Here is an 18,009-nt window from a genome sequence, read left to right as displayed (position 1 = left end):
GTGACAGGCCTCTCGGAACATGTCACGAAACTCATGTAGTATTGCACTAATAAAGTGGTAGGTTGTAGTAGTTGTTGAACATTAGACTAAGGAAAGCTTAGTCCATTTGTTTTTGGTTTAAAAACAAGTATTCGAATTTTTTTTATAAACAAAATTTATCAAAAATAATTAATTTCTAATTTCTTTTAAAAATAACGCTTGGCAGAAAGATTCTTCTTACAAGCTTATTTTCGAAATGAAGTAGAGTTGTAGAAGTGTTATTTTTTACATATTCGTTTCGGTTTATTCATCTGAAACATAATGGCAATTTTAAATCTCTACGTTAAACTGTTTAATTAAAGGGATTATTTGTGACATTTTCTTCTTATAACGATTACTTATTAGTTTCATTTTCTAATTGAAATAAATGATGTTTTCTGCAACGTTTTTATCCTTCCCAGCAATAACCGTGCTTTTTGGAGCGATATCAAGTATCGATTGCAGCTGTTCAATGGAACGTCTATTTTTTCCACGACGCGGTACACACACACATTCCAGGCGTTCTCTCATTCGCCTTATGTAGGATCGCTTTCGCATAGCAAAACCACCATTGCCGGGGTGATTTTGTTGCCCTTCTCAGGAGCAAATTGAAATTGTATTGACCTTTTTGCTTCCCCCTTACCTGCCCTGTTTATCGGCTAAATCGAGAAGAAACGATTCTGTGGCACGACTTCTTCATTTTATCCCGTCCCGGCTATATGTCCTGTCCGCTGATCCAGTTTTGTGTGGGCTGCCGGACTTCTCGTTTGCGGTACACGGTTGCAACGGCACCGAACCGGCATCGCGATGAAGCAATATCGAGGTGGAAATAAGCCATGAGGGAATAAGGGAATTTGATCGGCCCGGTTCAATTCCGACATTTTTTGAAGGAAAAGCTTGTGCTGCCAAAGAGAGGTGGCAAGAAAAGAAAAAGAAAATGCCCGGTAAGCTGTCCGTACCAGTGCGAAGCAATTTTGTTTTCGTTCTTTGGAAAGTTTTTCGATGCTTTAGTTGTGCACAGCCGCACGAAGAAAAAGGACGAAAAAAGATGAAATTGAAAAAGATTGGGGAAAAATGTTCTTGAAAAGCTTTAAAATGTTTTTTTAACTTTTCGGGGACACAAGATCAAAAGGGTCGGGAGCAGGACATTTAGCCCGTTTTGCATGATGTTCATCGATTTTTTTAAGGGTCTTGTCGGATACCAGGAACGTCCTGCCCAGCTTTTTTTTCGCCCCTCCCGTACCTACGTTTAATAGCGGCCGTGTAAAAGCGCAAAACTGCCGCGGGATAAGAGGTTGTCCGTATTATGTTCTTAGTGTATTTTTCTGTTCGTTCCGTCGATTGTCGTTGACGTTGAGGGGGAGTGGATGATTCCTGTATTTGTTGTTTATTTTTCTAACATTGCATGAATAAAATAACAGGCTCGTTTAGGCGAACGTATCTCGTTCAAATATGTTCCCCCGCAATCCGCCAGCGGAGAACGAGGGTCTGTTTGGAGATCGAACAGATAAGCGATGCCTTAAATTTGAATGTATCTCGTTAGAGTAGGTCCATGTCCTTACCCGGGATTGTAGGATTTAAGATGAAGCGTACTTTTGATGGCATTTGATAAAGTTACTACAATGAACAATGCTCTTTCATTTTAATATACATTAATGCGGTGGTCCGTTGGAGGCATTTTTATTCAATTTTCTACGCACTATGCAGAGGATGGGCTGCGAAAGAGATCCGATTAAAATGTCGAAAATTGACATTTATTCTTTTGATTTGTGCAGGGCGTTTTTGCTCATCATTGCTCCAATTTCTCTACCGTTTTCAGGCAATGTACTCAATGATCATTATTCGATTTCATCTCGTGATGTAAGCAGTTTTCCGGCTTTCCACAATACTCACCGTAGCCTTGGGTGGCCAATCTCGAGCAATTCAATTCAAGAACCGTTGATTCTTGAAGAGGCCATACTGAAGCCCGCAAACCTCTATGCTTACTAAGACGCACGTGAAAGCATCGCTTGAAGTGGTAGGGATTATTTTTTATTTATTTATTCTGGTTTGACTTTTGTGACTTTCACCATCACTCCGTTTTCGCCATCGCCAAATGTTCCGGGTTCTTTTTTCGTGCATCCTTCGCGTAAGTATCACTCATCCACCCGGAACAAAATCACGCACACCGGGGTGAAAGGATTTTTTCCGGTCCGATTTCGTTTTCGTTTCTTCGAAAAAGATAATCACGAACGCGAAGGGTTTAAGGCTGCGTCATCTTTTTCGATATTCATCCTTTAGCAAAAAACCTAAACAATCATCCACATTTACGGTTGCGAGAAACTCGCTTCTCCGCATTGTTTGACTTGCTTAATTTTGGCCCATTTAACCTCACTCTTGTTCGCTATTGAATAGAATGATAACATTTTCAACAAACGGAGTTGAACAAAAAAATATTCCGATACAAAACGTTTCGGTCGAGAAAAAGGAAAAATCGATCGCGAAGTTTCTTTCCACCATCCCACGCCTATCACGGAGGATAACACGGTTGTGCGATTAGTTATCCTTTGACCATTCTGTTTGTCATCCACTGTTGACTTGTGGACCGGATACCGTTCGTAGTGGGATGGCTTTAATTTCCTTTTTCTTTCATTTCCGAGTGGGTCGAAACGTTATGATAAATGAGTACAGCCTCCGCCACCGGCATTCCGTGGCATTCACTACGGCTGGCTGATTAATTGGTTAAGGGTCGTTTTTTAAGGACGCCCCCAGTTTTTTTGCTTCCTTTCTTGCGTTCCCTTTAAAATAATTATGAAATGTTGTGACGCCTTGGAAAAGGAACAAAAGGAGCTTTCCCTGCTTATGGGTCTGCTAATGTCGGTGATGAAATAATTGGCAGAACAGCCGGTAATTGAAAACAAATTAATGAATGTTGTTTACTGGTTGATTGATGTGCTTCAAGTGGGACTTGTTTCAAGGTTTTTGCCAGCAGGGACCCATCATCCCGGCATGTAATGGTTGGTAATATGGTCCTTTTGTGGTTTTATTAATTTGCCTAGAAAGTTATAATTGCGTTTGGAATGTTTTACTACTATCAATCATTTTTAAAAGCGCGTTATTTATTTGGTGTAACATTGTAGCGCATTTTGACGTGGGCGAACAGGGAATAGTTTATTAAGTTGTTTGCGTGCGCCGAGCTCCAAAATAAGCTCATAAAACCATAAAAACTGAAATGACTGCACAATTTACGAGTGCAGTTTTTAAAATGCTTTACTACATTCCAACGATTTGTGCAACGGTTGGAATAGGGGAGTTTTTAAATTAGTGGCCATTTTTTTTATCGGATACGATGAAATTCAATGTTCGCCCCCTTTTTAACCCAATGCAATAGAAACAACCATACCAGAAGCAGTTTCGACGAAGGTAACAAGAAAAGGCGATAATAATATGCACCATAACAACTTCATCGTAATTTTCTAACCTTACCCTTCTGGTGAAAACAGTTGCTAGTGCATTTTTATAGAGTTCAACTGGAACGGGCATGCTTTTCAGGCGAGGAAGGTGGTGGAAAAATGCAATTTAAATTGCAAACTATGCGACCGGACAACATCATCTTGCGCAGTTTTATTTACCCTCCGGCCGGTCAGATGCATTCCAATAGGAAACGAGATGCGTGGTTCTGTTTTTTACAACTTTGTAACTCAATTTTCACGTCGGTTCACTTGGTAACGTAATTGCATATACAATTTTTCTGGACATTCATCATGGATCGGTCGGAATGCATAAACAACTCCTGGGTGATGGATAATTATATCTCACAGCTGGTTCTCTGGAAGTTGTATAGAAAGCTCAACAATGGCAGTAGGTGACAAACATGTTTGGAAAGGGCTTTATCCACTAGTTGAAACATATTTAATAATTGATCCAGAGTTGGTTGAAGACCTGGAAAAATTTTATAATATTTATCAAACCGACGGTTTTCGAACACCAAGCCGAGATTAAGCTTCTCAATGAATGAGTTTTTAATATTACTATACTTTTTTTTGTTTGCATTTTCGTCTTTTAGGGGGTATTTTTTTAATACTACCGAAAAAGATACTCAGTCAACGTGGCAGTAAACGTTTTAAAAGATTATACAAATAAAGTACGCCAACGAAAGATTAATATTTTAAGATAATATATTTGATCTTTAGCGGATCATAGCGTAAGAAAATGCTCAAGCAAGACTCTGTCAGATAACACAGTTAATTTCAACAGATGACTCTAGAAATGATTTTATTACTTCATGAGGATGGATTTTTCTTTTCAATGAACGTTGGTTATATTTTACAAATAATAAAATTTTAATGAGATATTTTATGATCATTTAACATCGACAACAATTTTGTCCTTTATTTGATGTATAATAACAGTCACTTCCCAAAGAAACCTTCATGATTTTTTATTTATAATTAATCATGCATATTTACATATATTTAACCTTGAAAACAGTCATCAACCGCTGGAACTGATCTTTCCGAATTCCATTTCATTTCACTGCCAGTCAACGACCGTTGCCGGACCGTTTCGCGGCATCGTTCATCACTCGCACTTGACATTGAATGGTTCGTGGTCAGTTGTTGGTGTGATTAATAGGTTGATTGCCGTAAAGCATACCGCACCGGTGGTGAAGAACCGGTGGTTAGCTTCCTTGATGGCTCTCTTTTCTCGTATCTACCCCGCGCAATGCCGCGTATTTGATAAGCGGAATTATTGAAGCGCAAGAAAGCGTATAGATAGTTAACGTCCTGCCACGAAACCGGAATACGCTATCGTCGCGCTTGGCTGGGCAGACGGATGATGTGTTGCGGTATCAATTGTGACCGATTATTGGCGCAATCCAGGGCCGACTAACAAAAAAAAAAAAGGCAAGGCTACAATCCACGGCATGGACGTTTGTGCGCCCGTGTGGCCTATGTTGGCGGAAGTGGAGATGTTCGCGTGTACCGTTTTGCGTTCTATTGATAAGAAAGAAGACCGCGCCATTGTCGATGGCGTGCTTGATGTAGACTGGTAGTAGTGGTGCCGATGACGTAGAAGCTTTACGTTATATTGCAACATAAACGTAGAAAAATATGAGATCAGCCTTAATACAGACACAGTTTCTAATCTAATGCCCTGCCCGTTGTGTATTTCCAGTACCCGCCACCATTTGATTGAGCCACTATTCACGCATACACAGCCAGAGTGCGCTCCCCGCAGAGACAGGTGTTATTTGGTTTCACGAGGCTTTCACGATTCACGGACCGTGGAGCCGAACGATTTGTGACATAATCCCGTCAGCAGCAGCAGCGTGCGCTTGGACCCTTCGGTTTCCTCGTTCGATCCCGTTTCCAAACGTCTCTTAGGACCGAGAGGGAGAACGAAATAGGAAATAAGTCCCAAACAATAGCGGCGAAGAGCAAAAGCGGTTGGAGCAAGGTGCAGGATGGAGTTTGATTCCGGTTCCGACGAGCTGAACCAACGGATAGCCGAATGGTTGCGATGGGATAAGGTAAGTGGAGCGTAACGCCGAACCGGTTGTGATCTGCCACCACGATGTTGGTCTTTTTTTTCCCCGCCCCTCACCCGGATGTTGGCGATGGACCGAAAGGGATACCCCGGAAGAGATTTTAAAATAATCGTTTGGCAAAATGAAATTTTCTGTCCCGTTAAGCAGCCCCGAACGGGGTTTTCATACGTCTCCTGTCGACCTTTTTTTCATCCCCCTCCCCTTCCATCCACAGAATGACAAAACCGCGGACGAGATCCGCAGCCTGGCGGAGCGTAAGGAGTGGAAGGTGCTCGGTGGACGGTTGCTGCAGCGGCTCACGTTCGGCACGGCCGGGCTGCGCGGTGTTATGCAGGCCGGGTTTAACGCGATGAACGACTTGGTGGTCATCCAGTCGGCGCAGGGATTGGCCAAGTACTTGCTGCAGTGCTACCCGTCGGCGGAGGATCGATCGCGGGGCGTGGTACTGGGGTACGATGGGCGGTACAACAGCAAAAGGTGAGGTCTTTGGGAACCGACAGAGAGTGATATCTATTCTTAAGGATTGGGTCTTTGTTGTGTAAGAACATTGTGTATAAAATTCATCTGTTCATTGTATCGTAATGTTAACACACATCCTTGGCCTTCTCGCACAGGTTCGCCGAGCTGAGTGCGTGCGTGTTCCTGCACGAGAACATCCCGGTGTGGTTGTATGGGCGGACCGTGGCCACGCCGTTCGTGCCGTTCGCCGTGCTGGAGCTGAAGTGTTTGGCCGGCATTATGGTGACCGCATCCCACAACCCGAAGGAGGACAACGGCTACAAGGTCTACTGGACGAACAGTGCACAGATCATTCCACCGCACGACAAAAACATACAGACGTCCATCATGGAAAATTTGGAGTAAGTACGAGACGGAGTTTATTTGTGTTTCACTAATACAGTTAGTTGAAGGTATAGTATTTGTTTACTTGTTGGATCTAACATATCTTGCTTAATGCTCATCTGTTGTACAAGAACTTTGTATTCTTTTTTTGTTCTACTTTGTACGAAACTTTTGTTATTTTGAATCTGTTACTTTATTAGTTTTTATCTGAAAACTAAATCAAAATGATAAACTAAAATTAATTATATTACTTCATTTGGGAAGTTTATGTTTACCATGATATACTTTTAGATTTTCTGATCGCTGATACTTTACTTTCGAGAGTATTGGATTGATTTATTTATTATGATATTACGGACGTTGCCGTATTGTTAGAGCCAATAATACTTTTGGTATTCCCTGTTATATAAACATGATGCTTTTGCCAAGCAGATGTGAATAATGCTTTTCTCTAAAGGGAACCTTTTAAATTTTTTTTTTTCATTTTACATCCGGATTCTCTCCGTTTTGTCGATGGTTACAAATTAATGAAAAGGATAACAAAGTGCTTAAGAAGCTAGCTGCACAAAGCGTACTTTGGGGATTTAGAAAGGAAAGCACCACATCACACAGCTTTATTGGAAGAGTTCGGTGTGTTACTTCCTGTTTACATAAATCATCCCGTAAATTAAAGTTAATACTTTAATTGAAATGCAAAGCTACAGCTTACCGACACCATAACCGCCATTGCCAGAAGCTCGCCAGAGTGTGCTTCACAACTTTTACTTAGCGTGCCAAGGCGGTTTTTTTTTCTACTGCCACGACTCGAACGCCCGCTTTTGTGTTTCTCCCTGCTGTTCTGTGTGCTTATTGTTGGCGGTTTGGGGGGAAAAAAGATGACGATGGCAACTTTCTTCTCCTTATTGATCCGGCTTCGTTCCTGCAAAACAGCTGGCAACAACTCAGAACTAAACCAGCAGCTCTGCTCGGTTAAAGAATAAGTCCCACAATTCTTTCAACGTGATATCCTGTAAAGAAGTGACGATCGCGACGGAGGGAAGCTGTGTGGGTGAGGTCATTCTGTGAACCGTGCCAAACAGTGTGCAGCAGAAGAAGGCAAGCATTTCCTGTGGCTTCGACGTCGGGCCGGTGAAACCGTAGGAATTAATTGTGGGATGGTAGTTTCAGCACTTTGAAAATTAGTTTGGGAGTGTACCGTGCTGGGCGGAAATGCCCCGGGACGAACGGGCGGACGGGGTGGTGTTGATTGTGATGGTTGTTCGTTACCGCAGGACGCCGGCTCTGGCATGGTGGAACTTATTTCAAGGTTCCAGGTCAGCAGTGTTGTGCGGTGGTGTTAATATACACAATCAAACCCGACCATCATCTTGGGATACTTTGGGCTGCAACTGACGCATTAGTTAACGGAAAGTTAGGACAAGTTTGCAAGTTCTTCGAAAGTTAGCTGATTTCGATCCGTCCATTCCTTGGCTGACCGTCTGTTACAACGGATACATTTCAAGGTGTTTTCGTGTGTCATTTTTGTGGGAATCTTGAAGATAAGATATTTACATTTTAGAGGTACTTTTTAAGTCTATATTTGGTTAAAACATAAATCTAGTAGAAAAAAGGGTAAAAGAGTAAATGAGGCCCCGGCCGCCATGTTTTCGATCGTGGCTACACCTCTTGTGGACGTTTAAACTGAATGTATGCAATTGGTGATACATTAATTCGTTAAATTCAACCTACGAATATTTGAACCGTAGTGTGTACCGTTAATTTCTGCTACGCAATCAACCTAGGGGGTGCGGTATGAGGGGGGCCCACGGGCCCCCCTTATTTCTCAAAACTATAACAAACTCTCTTTTTCGGTAGACCTAGCGCAGTCCGCTCGCTGCGCTCGCTGCGGGCGCGCCGCCGTTTCCAAATCATTTCTTCGGCTAAACTCATTGTTTCATGCTGTCCATCATGTGTGGTATAGTTTACTTACTAGTAACTTAACATGTAAAAGTATGTTAACCCGCATTCAACCTCCACTGCGTGATTAGTTTAAACCGTTATGTTCTTTTAAGCGAACCGTTAGCGTTCAAAAATCGAAACGAATGCATGTGTCGCGCTTTGCTTAGCTTCAGGCGCTTAATGTGAACCAGCAGGAAGAGGAGAATCTAGCCCGGGGCCTCATTTACTCTTTTACCGAAAAAAGGGTTTAGAAATAATCTAATTTCTTCTTTAAAAAATACGACTTTTTTTAATTAGCTTTTAGAGACATTTCTGGCCAGCAGACATAATTTTTGCGCTTATTACCAACCGTCATTCTTATTTCATTTAATTTGCTCAGAAACTGTTTCCAAATTGTTCATATCGATTCATTGCAATAACAAGGAATGTTTCGTGGCAAGATCGTGTGCATATTTTACGAGGAAATTTATAAATTTCTACCCCGTTTTCACATTTTCAACGCATTGAGCCGCGATCGTATCTTTGGTGCTACATACAATATAAGTAACCACTACGTAAAGTAATATGAAGTGATTTTTTTTCTTAAATTCTGACAGATAATATCAAAACTTTACTTTATATTTATGGGCTTTAATTTTTTTTACCTGTAAAATTTCGAACTGAGAGGGAAATTCAGTGACTTAAAGTGACAGCTAATCGTTCATGTTTATGTCAGTTTAAAATCAGCTGTAGCAAATCGAAAAATGTTTTGCAATATAAAAAAGTCTTATAATCTTTATTCGCAACAAAAGAGTGCTTAATAATAACGTAATCATATTCGAGTAAATCCACAATTAATCCGATGATGCTTTAGTGACAACTGCTGATAGTAGAGGTTTCTGGGATAATACGCATCCCTTAAGCAAAACTATTGAGTTTTCAATTACCTTTGCTAGTGGTTGTTGTTCTTATCAGTTCATTTGGTGCATTAAGGTTCAAAGTAATAGCCTGTTTGGGAGTTTCTGCCTTTATTTGCTAAGAAAATCACGATTTTTTTCAATTTCTAAAAAGTGTAATTTGTATTAAATCTGGTTGAGGTAAAATACACCTGTGTTTAAATACACCATGGTAAAGCAAATAACCAAATTGATGAATTAAAAAGATGAAAAATATCCTGTGATTTGAACATATATGAAATTCAAGGGATCAATGCTTTTTTTATCAATGAACGCATTTTTTATAAGAAATTAGAAAGGGTGCGTTTTGCCTCCAGGGTGCATATTACCCCAGCCACCCCTATAGATGGCCTTTTAATTCTTTACGTTCCATATTCGGAACATTTAAACAGCTAATCTTTTTTAAGTATGGAGCTTCATACTGAAATTGAATGAAACAAACAATATCTGAATAATTTAAAAGTATATAACATTATTGAATCAGATAATTAAAAACTCATTTATTTAAATTGTTGCCACAACTGACCCTAGTTGTGCAAAAAATACCTGCCAATAGAGTTATGTAAGTCGCTAAACGGTGATAAGAAATAATGTTTTGTCAATAAAAACTACTTGGTTTCATAGCTTTATGATGGTGAATTAATTGAAATGTTTTTGTGCAGACACTGCACAAATGTGTCCAAAACATCCTCATCCTCAGCCCTCAGAAAGACCCTAAATTATGCTTTCTCGGAGCGACCTATTAGAAATCGAAGTTTGTCTTAATCACTAACCTTTGGCGCTGGCTCAGCAAGGAGCTTCTCGTTGAGATGTAATTGCATTAGAGTGTGTGTTTATGGAAGTTTGTCTAAGTAGAATATTTGTGCAACATATACGGTAGCACATTCGATTTTTGGTTTCCAACATCGGGAAAGTAAGGAAACTTGCTCGTCCTTCCTAGCGGTTCCGGGTAGAAAACATTTCCAAAACAAACTATCTAAGTTTTTGTCCGTCTTCCGTTTTACTTTTCTCCCTCTCCGCCCTCCTGCCACCACCGATAGACCGCTCGAATCGTCCTGGAACGTCGATCTGCTGCTGTCGGATAAACTGAACGATCCGTACGACGAGATGGTGGAGCTTTACTTCCGCAAACTTCGCTCGAACGTACCGGCGCCGTTCATCAGCGAGTACAACACCGGCAGCCCGGTGCGCTTCGTCTACTCGGCCATGCACGGTGTCGGCTATCCGTTCGTGGAACGGGCGTTCGAGTGCGCGAACCTGCCCGCAGTCATCGCCGTGCCGGAGCAACGCGATCCGGATCCCGAGTTTCGTACGGTAAAATTCCCCAACCCGGAGGAGGGCAAGTCGAGCCTGGTGCTTTCGATGCAGCTCGCCAACGAAACTGGCTGCGGGCTCATCCTGGCTAACGACCCGGACGCCGATCGGTTGGCCTGTGCCGAAAAGGATTTCAAGTAAGTTCGAGAGGGGGGGGGGGGGGGGGGGGGGGGGGTGTACGGGAAACACGAACATGGTTTTACTAACGTTGGGTTTCTTTGCATGGTTTTGTTCTTGTAGAGGAGAGTGGCGTGTTTTTAGCGGCAACGAGCTGGGTGCGCTTCTTGGCTGGTGGTCCATCCGCTGCTACAGGGAGCAGTTTCCGGACCGGAGCCTGTCCGACTGCTATCTGATTGCGAGCACGGTAAGCAGCAAAATGTGCCGCTCGATCGCCAACGTGGACGGGCTCAACTTTATCGAAACACTTACGGGTTTCAAGTGGATGGGTAAGTAAAGGTCCCTTGTCTGGCTTGCCGTGGAGATGATTACAAGTTTGCATTTCGTTAGACATTACTTTTTGCTGATAAATAATCCCCTTGTTCCCGTTACTTCAAAGGTAATAAATCGGTGGAACTGCTTGCCGAAGGAAAAACGGTCCTGTTTGCGTTCGAGGAAGCGATCGGGTTCATGGTGTCACCCACCGTACTCGACAAGGATGGCGTTAGTGCCGCCTGCCATCTGGCCACGATGGCTTGCTATCTGCGGGCCACCTCCAACCAGTCGCTGGCCGACAAACTGAACGAGCTGTACGACATTTACGGGTTCCACTGTACGCTAACGTCGTATCACTTTTGCTACGAACCGCCCGTTATCGAACGCATATTCAAGCGAATCCGGAACATGGGTGGTGAAGGAAACAAGCCGACCGATGAAAACTACCCGCAAACGATCGCTGACGGGCGCTTCAGGATTGCGGATGTACGGGATCTTACCACCGGGTACGATTCCTCGCAACCGGATGGCCGTGCGGTGCTCCCGACGAGCAAGAGCTCACAGATGATAACGTTTTCGTTTGAAAATGGCGCCGTCATAACGCTGCGCACGAGCGGTACGGAACCGAAAATCAAGTATTACGCCGAAATGTGTGCTCAGCCAGGACAACGGTAAGTTTCCGCGTCTAAGTTTATGTCTCCGCTAATAAGGGAAGCTTTTTTAGTGCAGTTTTCAACCATTTTGTGATGCTATGCTTTTTTGCTCGATTCGAGCAGACACTACAACCTAGTACACAGGGTGTTTGGTAAAGTGTATAATTTATCCTTATTTTAACCGATATCTTCTTTTTCTGTCTTGCAGAGATTGGGACGGCTCGAGGGCAACACTTCGTGAGATGGTCGATGCAATCGTCACGGAGCTGCTGCAGCCGGAGGAAAACAATCTTACGCCACGGTCTGATTAGAAATCGACCATACGTGCGGCAAGGATTAAATCGTACGCCACATTCTCAGAGCGTATTTTCAAACAATTGACACTTCTAACAGCAACGAAACCATTTGCATCCAATCTCATCAGTTCATTCCGGGTAGTAAAAGTGATGAACATATCGCGAAAAGATATGGAGAAAAATGTTATATCATATTCGTAATCCAAAAGAACTCAACTAAGCTCCAGCTAAAACACGCGAGCGCCCGAAACTCGAATGACGAAAAAGAATAGCTCACCGAGGCATGCATCAATTGACAAATTATGAAATAGAAATCACAGAAATGTAATTCTGCTAGATAGTGCGCTGTTCTCTTAGCTTTCGTTGATTGTGTTCTATATGATTCTAGTTCCTTAAAGGATAGTCGGAAGTAATGAACGTGTAGAATATTTTTTAAACCCAATGTATACACATACCGACTAGCACCGTTTATAACATAACGTACCGGGTTTGATGTCTATATGTTGAATGATAGCCGATAATAAGCGTACCAATAATGTGTATGTATGTATGTGTGTGTATGTGTGACTATTTATTTTCTCCAACAACCATTATGTCCCCGATTGATACGATTTTGTTCAACCTAAGGTTGCTCCTCGAGCAATGCTTTTGTTGAAGGAAAAAGGAAGGTTTTTGAAACAACAACTGTTTATAAGCTGTGAGAAGGTCATGTAAACGGAATGGAAGGAAATAATAAAAAAAAATAAAAAAAAACTATGCAACATTCTGCAACTTTGCGCCACACCACATTATGTCATCATCAATTCATCCATTATGTATATCCATATTTAAATAAGCCCGTTTCATTATGTTTGGCATGAGTGTTTCTTTATTCTACATTTATCCACGAATTGTTTGTTCTACTCATATCTTCCTCTCTATTGGCTACAATGTCAAACTGCACCCCCTGTCTGCCTTCTGCACCGGCCTACAACACAGCAAATGGAACTGAACGGTCACGGCACGATCGGCCACTAGACCGACCTAGTGCAAATATTATTAGAAATCTGTTCTACCCGGACTGCCCGGCCTCGGTACAGCTGCGGCTAAGCCTTCCTAACTGCCCTCGCTTGTTGCTAGTGGTAGATAATGTTCCGTGTGCAGTCGTGGTGTGCAGTTACATTTTATTTTTATTACATACTTCTCACCCCGTATCGGCACCCAGCACACAACACGCTCATTCGACTTTGGTATCATTCAGACGTTCCGCCTTGTTTGCTGACTTTCATCCTAGTTTGTCGTACACTCAATTAAACGTTACATTTGCTAGTTTAAAAACGGAATAAAGGTAAAACTGTAACACGTTGTATACAGCAGTGTCTATCAGTGTGTCTAGCTGTAAAAAACGATCTGTTTGCCAGCAAACAATCATAACAAAGTGTGAACTTGTTTGTAATGTGCGAGTGTATCTATCGTATGGAGGCTTTGCTTACTTTAAGCTACCGCCTAATTGTAGGTGAAAACTTTCGAGACACCAGAACTGGACTCATGTCCCCCCTTGGCGAAGGGGAACGGTTCTAATGGTTTAGGAAGGGAAAGAATGGAAATTCGGTACTAAAACAATACTGTCAATAAATAAAAGCTATCGTATTCATCTCCCTCTTTGGCGGAAAGGAAAACACAAATGAAACGAGCATAGCACAGTCCCATTTTCCTGCATCGAGTAGGCAGCGATATGCCAACATATGCCCTCTTGGATGCAACCAGCGTTTACTCGTTCACCTTTGTGCAGCAGGAAAAGTCACAGCAATCGGCCGTCGGATTGCATCCATTGCAGGGTTCGCTGATGCCGTTGCCGTTCCCGTTGCCTTGTGCGGCACCATTGCGTACCTGCTCCCACTGAGCCCGGTTGCTATCGATCGTGTCGAGAAACGACGACGTCTCGGGGAATATCTGCACCAGTATCTCGAACGTCGGCCGGATGACGGTTGTTAGAAACTCGATCTGCAGCATCGGAATGCAGGCTTTCTTGCGATCCATCATCGCGTTCGGCCGGAGACCCATCTGCCTCTCCAGATCGCCCTCGGCAAAGAACTCCGCGTACACCAGATGCTGGGGAGACATATCGAAAAGTGAGTATAACAAGCGAAAACCCTTCATAAAGGACATTCTTTTTGGCTTACCGCTACGTGTTGCACCGTTTTCCAGGACTTAATCTGATCGTTCAGATCGCAGCAGGTGATCATGAGGGACAGCAGCAGCCGTTGATTGGCACCCTCGGCCAAATTTTCCGCCCGCAACTTCTTCAACCGGGGCAGGATGCGGAAGTGGTTGGCCAGATCGGTCGCCAGGATGAGCTCGCGCAGATAGTCGATGCACTCCTTGAACTCGGTCGTCGTTAGACCGTCGAGGATTTTGCTGCTCGAGTCGTTCAATATGCAGATGGCTTGCGAAAGATGGTGCCGCTCGTTGACGCTTCCCTCGCTGCTGTAGAGCCGGGCCAGCGGGCTGCTCGTTTGCGTCTGGTACGAGTTGCTGATGCCCCGGTGATCGAGATCGTGACAGAAGGCCGCAATCAGAAAGGAGAAGCCCTGCATTTTGCTACAATTGTTATAGCAGGAAACATATTACGTGACAGGTTAATTTCGATTTCTTCGTGATTTAAGTATAAAGTGCAGTGTGTCATTACAACGTTTCACCGACCAATGAACAAATATTTCCCCACTTGAAATTGTCCATGGATGACAGAAATGTATCTGTCTGATATCAACTGTGCTGGAAACATCAATGGTCACTGGTCGGGAAAAGATTGTAACGTTTCCGAACGATTTCCTTACGTGATAATGCCTCGTTCGATCAGGCGAAGGTTCTTCATGAGCGAGTAAGCAAAGTGTGCAACGGAGAACGCGTGCCACCAGTTGTGGTACGGCGTGTCCCGGTAGCCCTTCTGCACCAGCAGCACGAACCGGGCGAGCTTGTACTCGTGTATCTTGAAGCTGCCGACAAAGTTCAGGTCGTAGAACATGCGCATCGCCAGCTGCACCGACCGGGCGTAATCCCGCACGTCCCGCGGGCAGAAGTCGAACCGTGGAAATGCGTGGTACTGCTCGTCCTGCTGCTGCCGGTCCGGTTCCTTTACCGCTTCCAGGGCGTGATTGACCTCCGCGTCCGGTACCTGGCCGGGTCGTGCAGGAAAGGGAAGAGTTCAATCAATCTATTAGGACCGTCGCCGCGAGCCGCCGCAAGCCGGCTCGCCGTGAGCCGTACCTTCATGTGGTAGAGCAACAACTCCTGGGACAGCTTGTAGCGGGCCTCCGCCTTCTGGACCTGCTTGTGTACCAGGGCGTGCATAATACTGATGCCGCAGTAGACGGAGAACGCGGTCGCCACCTCCTCGTCGCACTTGTCGAAGTGGAATCCATTTAGCTGTTTGATAACGAAGTGAGAAAGATGCAAGGAAAAACGTTAAGGTTTTAAAATGTACAATGTTTTACCCATAAAAACTAACACAAGTAGCCCTCGATTGCCATGACAAATTCATAACCTCATACAGTAACACATGCCATCCGAGCAATCGTTTATTTGAACGAATATGCCATTCCAAGATGGTTTCGCCTTGCTAGGTTACCATAGGCAACTTGATGGAAACAACTATGAATTTATCGAAGAACCAGCAGGTTGGGGGAAGTACGAGAAATTGCAAGATAGAGGTACGAAAAACGAAACGAAGCCAGTTGTCGATATACGCTTGTTGAAGGACCGTTCCGTCCTCCAGAACCATCACATACCCCACGGTCCTACCACGGATACTGCAGACAAATTCCGTACCAATGCATCTGATATTATCCCACATGACTTGTACTACGGTGTGCGGAACCATTCCGCATGGTTCGATTTGTTTCGATGTGAAGAATCTCATTCTGTTTCTGTTCTTCCGTTGCAACATGGATTAACACAATGGTGGTGGTGCTGGTGGTAGCAGAATGAAGTGTGGAATATTTCGGTGCCGTGTTCGGCTGTTGGAAACACACCGTCGGTTTTGCGGCGAACGCCAGTAGGGAAATCTGCAAGACGATGTTTTCCATTCAACTCGTTCCAATGGTTGCCACGTCCCGTTGGGGAACATTTGGTGATTGCTTTTGGCTGAGCCGCATGCAATGAATGGAAGGAACGAGTTGATAGAGGAGTATAGAACTTTATGTCGAACATGGCAGCGTAATGTGAAAACAAGAAGAGCTTCCAGTAAAATGGACCCTGAAGGGGTTCGAAATTTAAAAGCTTTCCGATACCAGAAATAAGACAAATGGCACGAAACGAAACAAATGGCATCTCGTTCGGACCCTTTTTCGATTTGTTTCACTTTACCGGCAACTTTCACTTTACACCGGTCTCAGCGGGAGTTAAAATGCAAGTTTTAAGCAGTGCTCCCAGAAGTATTTGATGGATTTACCCATTCGGAAGTGGACAAAGTCAAACAGGGAGCTTGTTACCACGGTTGGCTTCGTGAACGTTGCGTTCGCCGGCAATCAAAGTGTTCGAACAGTCGAGGGGAAAACTATTTACAAAGTGATTGGCCCAACCCGTGACCGTCGAGGATTTGCAACTTTTTATCCACTTCCCCACCATCCGATAGTTTCAATGGATTTTAAATTGAGCCATAAAATGGAGCTCACCGGTGGTGTGGAGAGAGAAAATGCGCGGAGTCTATAAAAAAACTCGCGTGCATCCCGGAGTGCAGGAGCGTGAGGTGTGGGAAATGATTTTCCTATTACCATTTATGACATTGTAATGTGTGGTTTTACGTCTGGTTCGGTTTCGGGACGACGTAGTTGGGCTCGCTGTCGATATGCTGGTGGTGTTTGCCGACGATGGAACGGACGATGCACACTATTGATCTAATCTCGCAATCCCCGGACACAAATGGACCGACATGTTGAATCCTTTCCCGCTCAGAGGCTTTCCCCAGGAAGTAATTAAAGTGGAATTGTTGTGGCATGCTTAGCAGCCGCAAGCTTTGGGGAAAGTTCATTTGCGGTGCGATGGTGATTTCTGATTCCACCGGTCGCTTTGATGTCGTTTGCTGGTGGAAGCCTGGATCGAAATGAGTAATCTCGATGGCCTTTCGACGCACTAGAACGAGATATTGCGTTTTGCGATGTATTATCCACCGGAGATGATATAATGCGTTTTCCCAATTCAGCTATTTGAACGAGCATACAGACTTTGCCACCTATGGTAAGCTCTAACCCATCGATGATTGAAATAGCTCATCAACTGTTGTCTCTAAAGCATGTGGTATTGAAATACAGCATTTCCCGGCTTTTTATTCCAAAGTCCCATCAAAACACTAACAAGTGCCAGGTTTCATCTGACCAGTTGCGCTCTATAATGGCAACAAATGGACTTTGAAATAAAAAGCCGGGAAATGCTGTAACTCACCGAATTTTGTCTCTAAGTCATCTGACTTTGTCTCTAGCACCATCTGGGTTTGTCTCCAGTCGAAAAACAGGGAATAAACAAAGTAATTGTAGCAGGGAATGCTACATTTTAAAACTCTAAATACTACTTTTTTTGCATTCTTTTGTATGTATTTTGATGTATTGTTTGTAGCTTGTAGCTTGTAGTATTCTTCTAGAGGTTGCTATCTATGTTAAGCACTAACCCATCGATGATTGAAATAGCTCATCAACTGTTGTCTCTAAAGCATGTGGTATTGAAATAACTCATCGAATTTTGTCTCTAAGTCATCTGACTTTGTCTCTTACCCATCTTATTTTGTCTCCGGTCGAAAAACAGGGAATAAACAAAGAAATTGTGATTATTCTACATTTGAAAACTCCAAAAACTAAAAGCATTTATATTTTTGTATATACTAATACGTTCATTGTTCTTGGAGTTTTACAATGTAGCATAACCACAAAAACTTTGTTTATTCTCTGGTTTCGACTTGGGACAAACCCAGATGGGTTAGAGACAAAGTCAGATGAGTTAGAGACAACAGTCAATGAGTCATTTCAATACCACATGCTTTAGAGAAAACAGTTGATGAGCTATTTCAGAACAAAGTGCGT

The 18,009-nt window shown here is 43.4% G+C and overlaps 2 protein-coding genes across 2 annotated transcripts in view; one reads left to right on the top strand and one right to left on the bottom strand.

Moving 5' to 3' along the window:
* Positions 1-12,682, top strand: part of LOC131282406 (phosphopentomutase) — a 52,929-nt gene extending 40,247 nt beyond the window's left edge. Inside the window, exons 2-8 of the mRNA XM_058311861.1 lie at positions 5,176-5,530; positions 5,763-6,025; positions 6,163-6,408; positions 10,305-10,715; positions 10,819-11,024; positions 11,135-11,681; positions 11,872-12,682. Of these exons, the coding sequence (XP_058167844.1) occupies positions 5,465-5,530; positions 5,763-6,025; positions 6,163-6,408; positions 10,305-10,715; positions 10,819-11,024; positions 11,135-11,681; positions 11,872-11,974 (1,842 nt within the window). The 5' untranslated portion in view covers positions 5,176-5,464 and the 3' untranslated portion in view covers positions 11,975-12,682. The remainder of the gene's footprint in view (positions 1-5,175; positions 5,531-5,762; positions 6,026-6,162; positions 6,409-10,304; positions 10,716-10,818; positions 11,025-11,134; positions 11,682-11,871) is intronic.
* A 1,026-nt stretch (positions 12,683-13,708) lies between these two features.
* The window catches only part of LOC131281533 (cGMP-dependent 3',5'-cyclic phosphodiesterase-like), a 48,456-nt gene continuing 44,155 nt past the window's right edge, over positions 13,709-18,009 (bottom strand). Inside the window, exons 9-12 of the mRNA XM_058310871.1 lie at positions 15,206-15,364; positions 14,776-15,113; positions 14,122-14,539; positions 13,709-14,050 (exon numbers count right to left, since the gene is read on the bottom strand). Coding sequence (XP_058166854.1) covers positions 13,709-14,050; positions 14,122-14,539; positions 14,776-15,113; positions 15,206-15,364 — 1,257 coding nt within the window. The remainder of the gene's footprint in view (positions 14,051-14,121; positions 14,540-14,775; positions 15,114-15,205; positions 15,365-18,009) is intronic.

This window comes from Anopheles ziemanni, chromosome 2, assembly GCF_943734765.1.
Source record: "Anopheles ziemanni chromosome 2, idAnoZiCoDA_A2_x.2, whole genome shotgun sequence".
Lineage (NCBI taxonomy): Eukaryota > Metazoa > Arthropoda > Insecta > Diptera > Culicidae > Anopheles > Anopheles ziemanni.
Note: the sequence above shows the minus strand (reverse complement) of the source record. Positions and strands in the feature narration are given on the sequence as shown.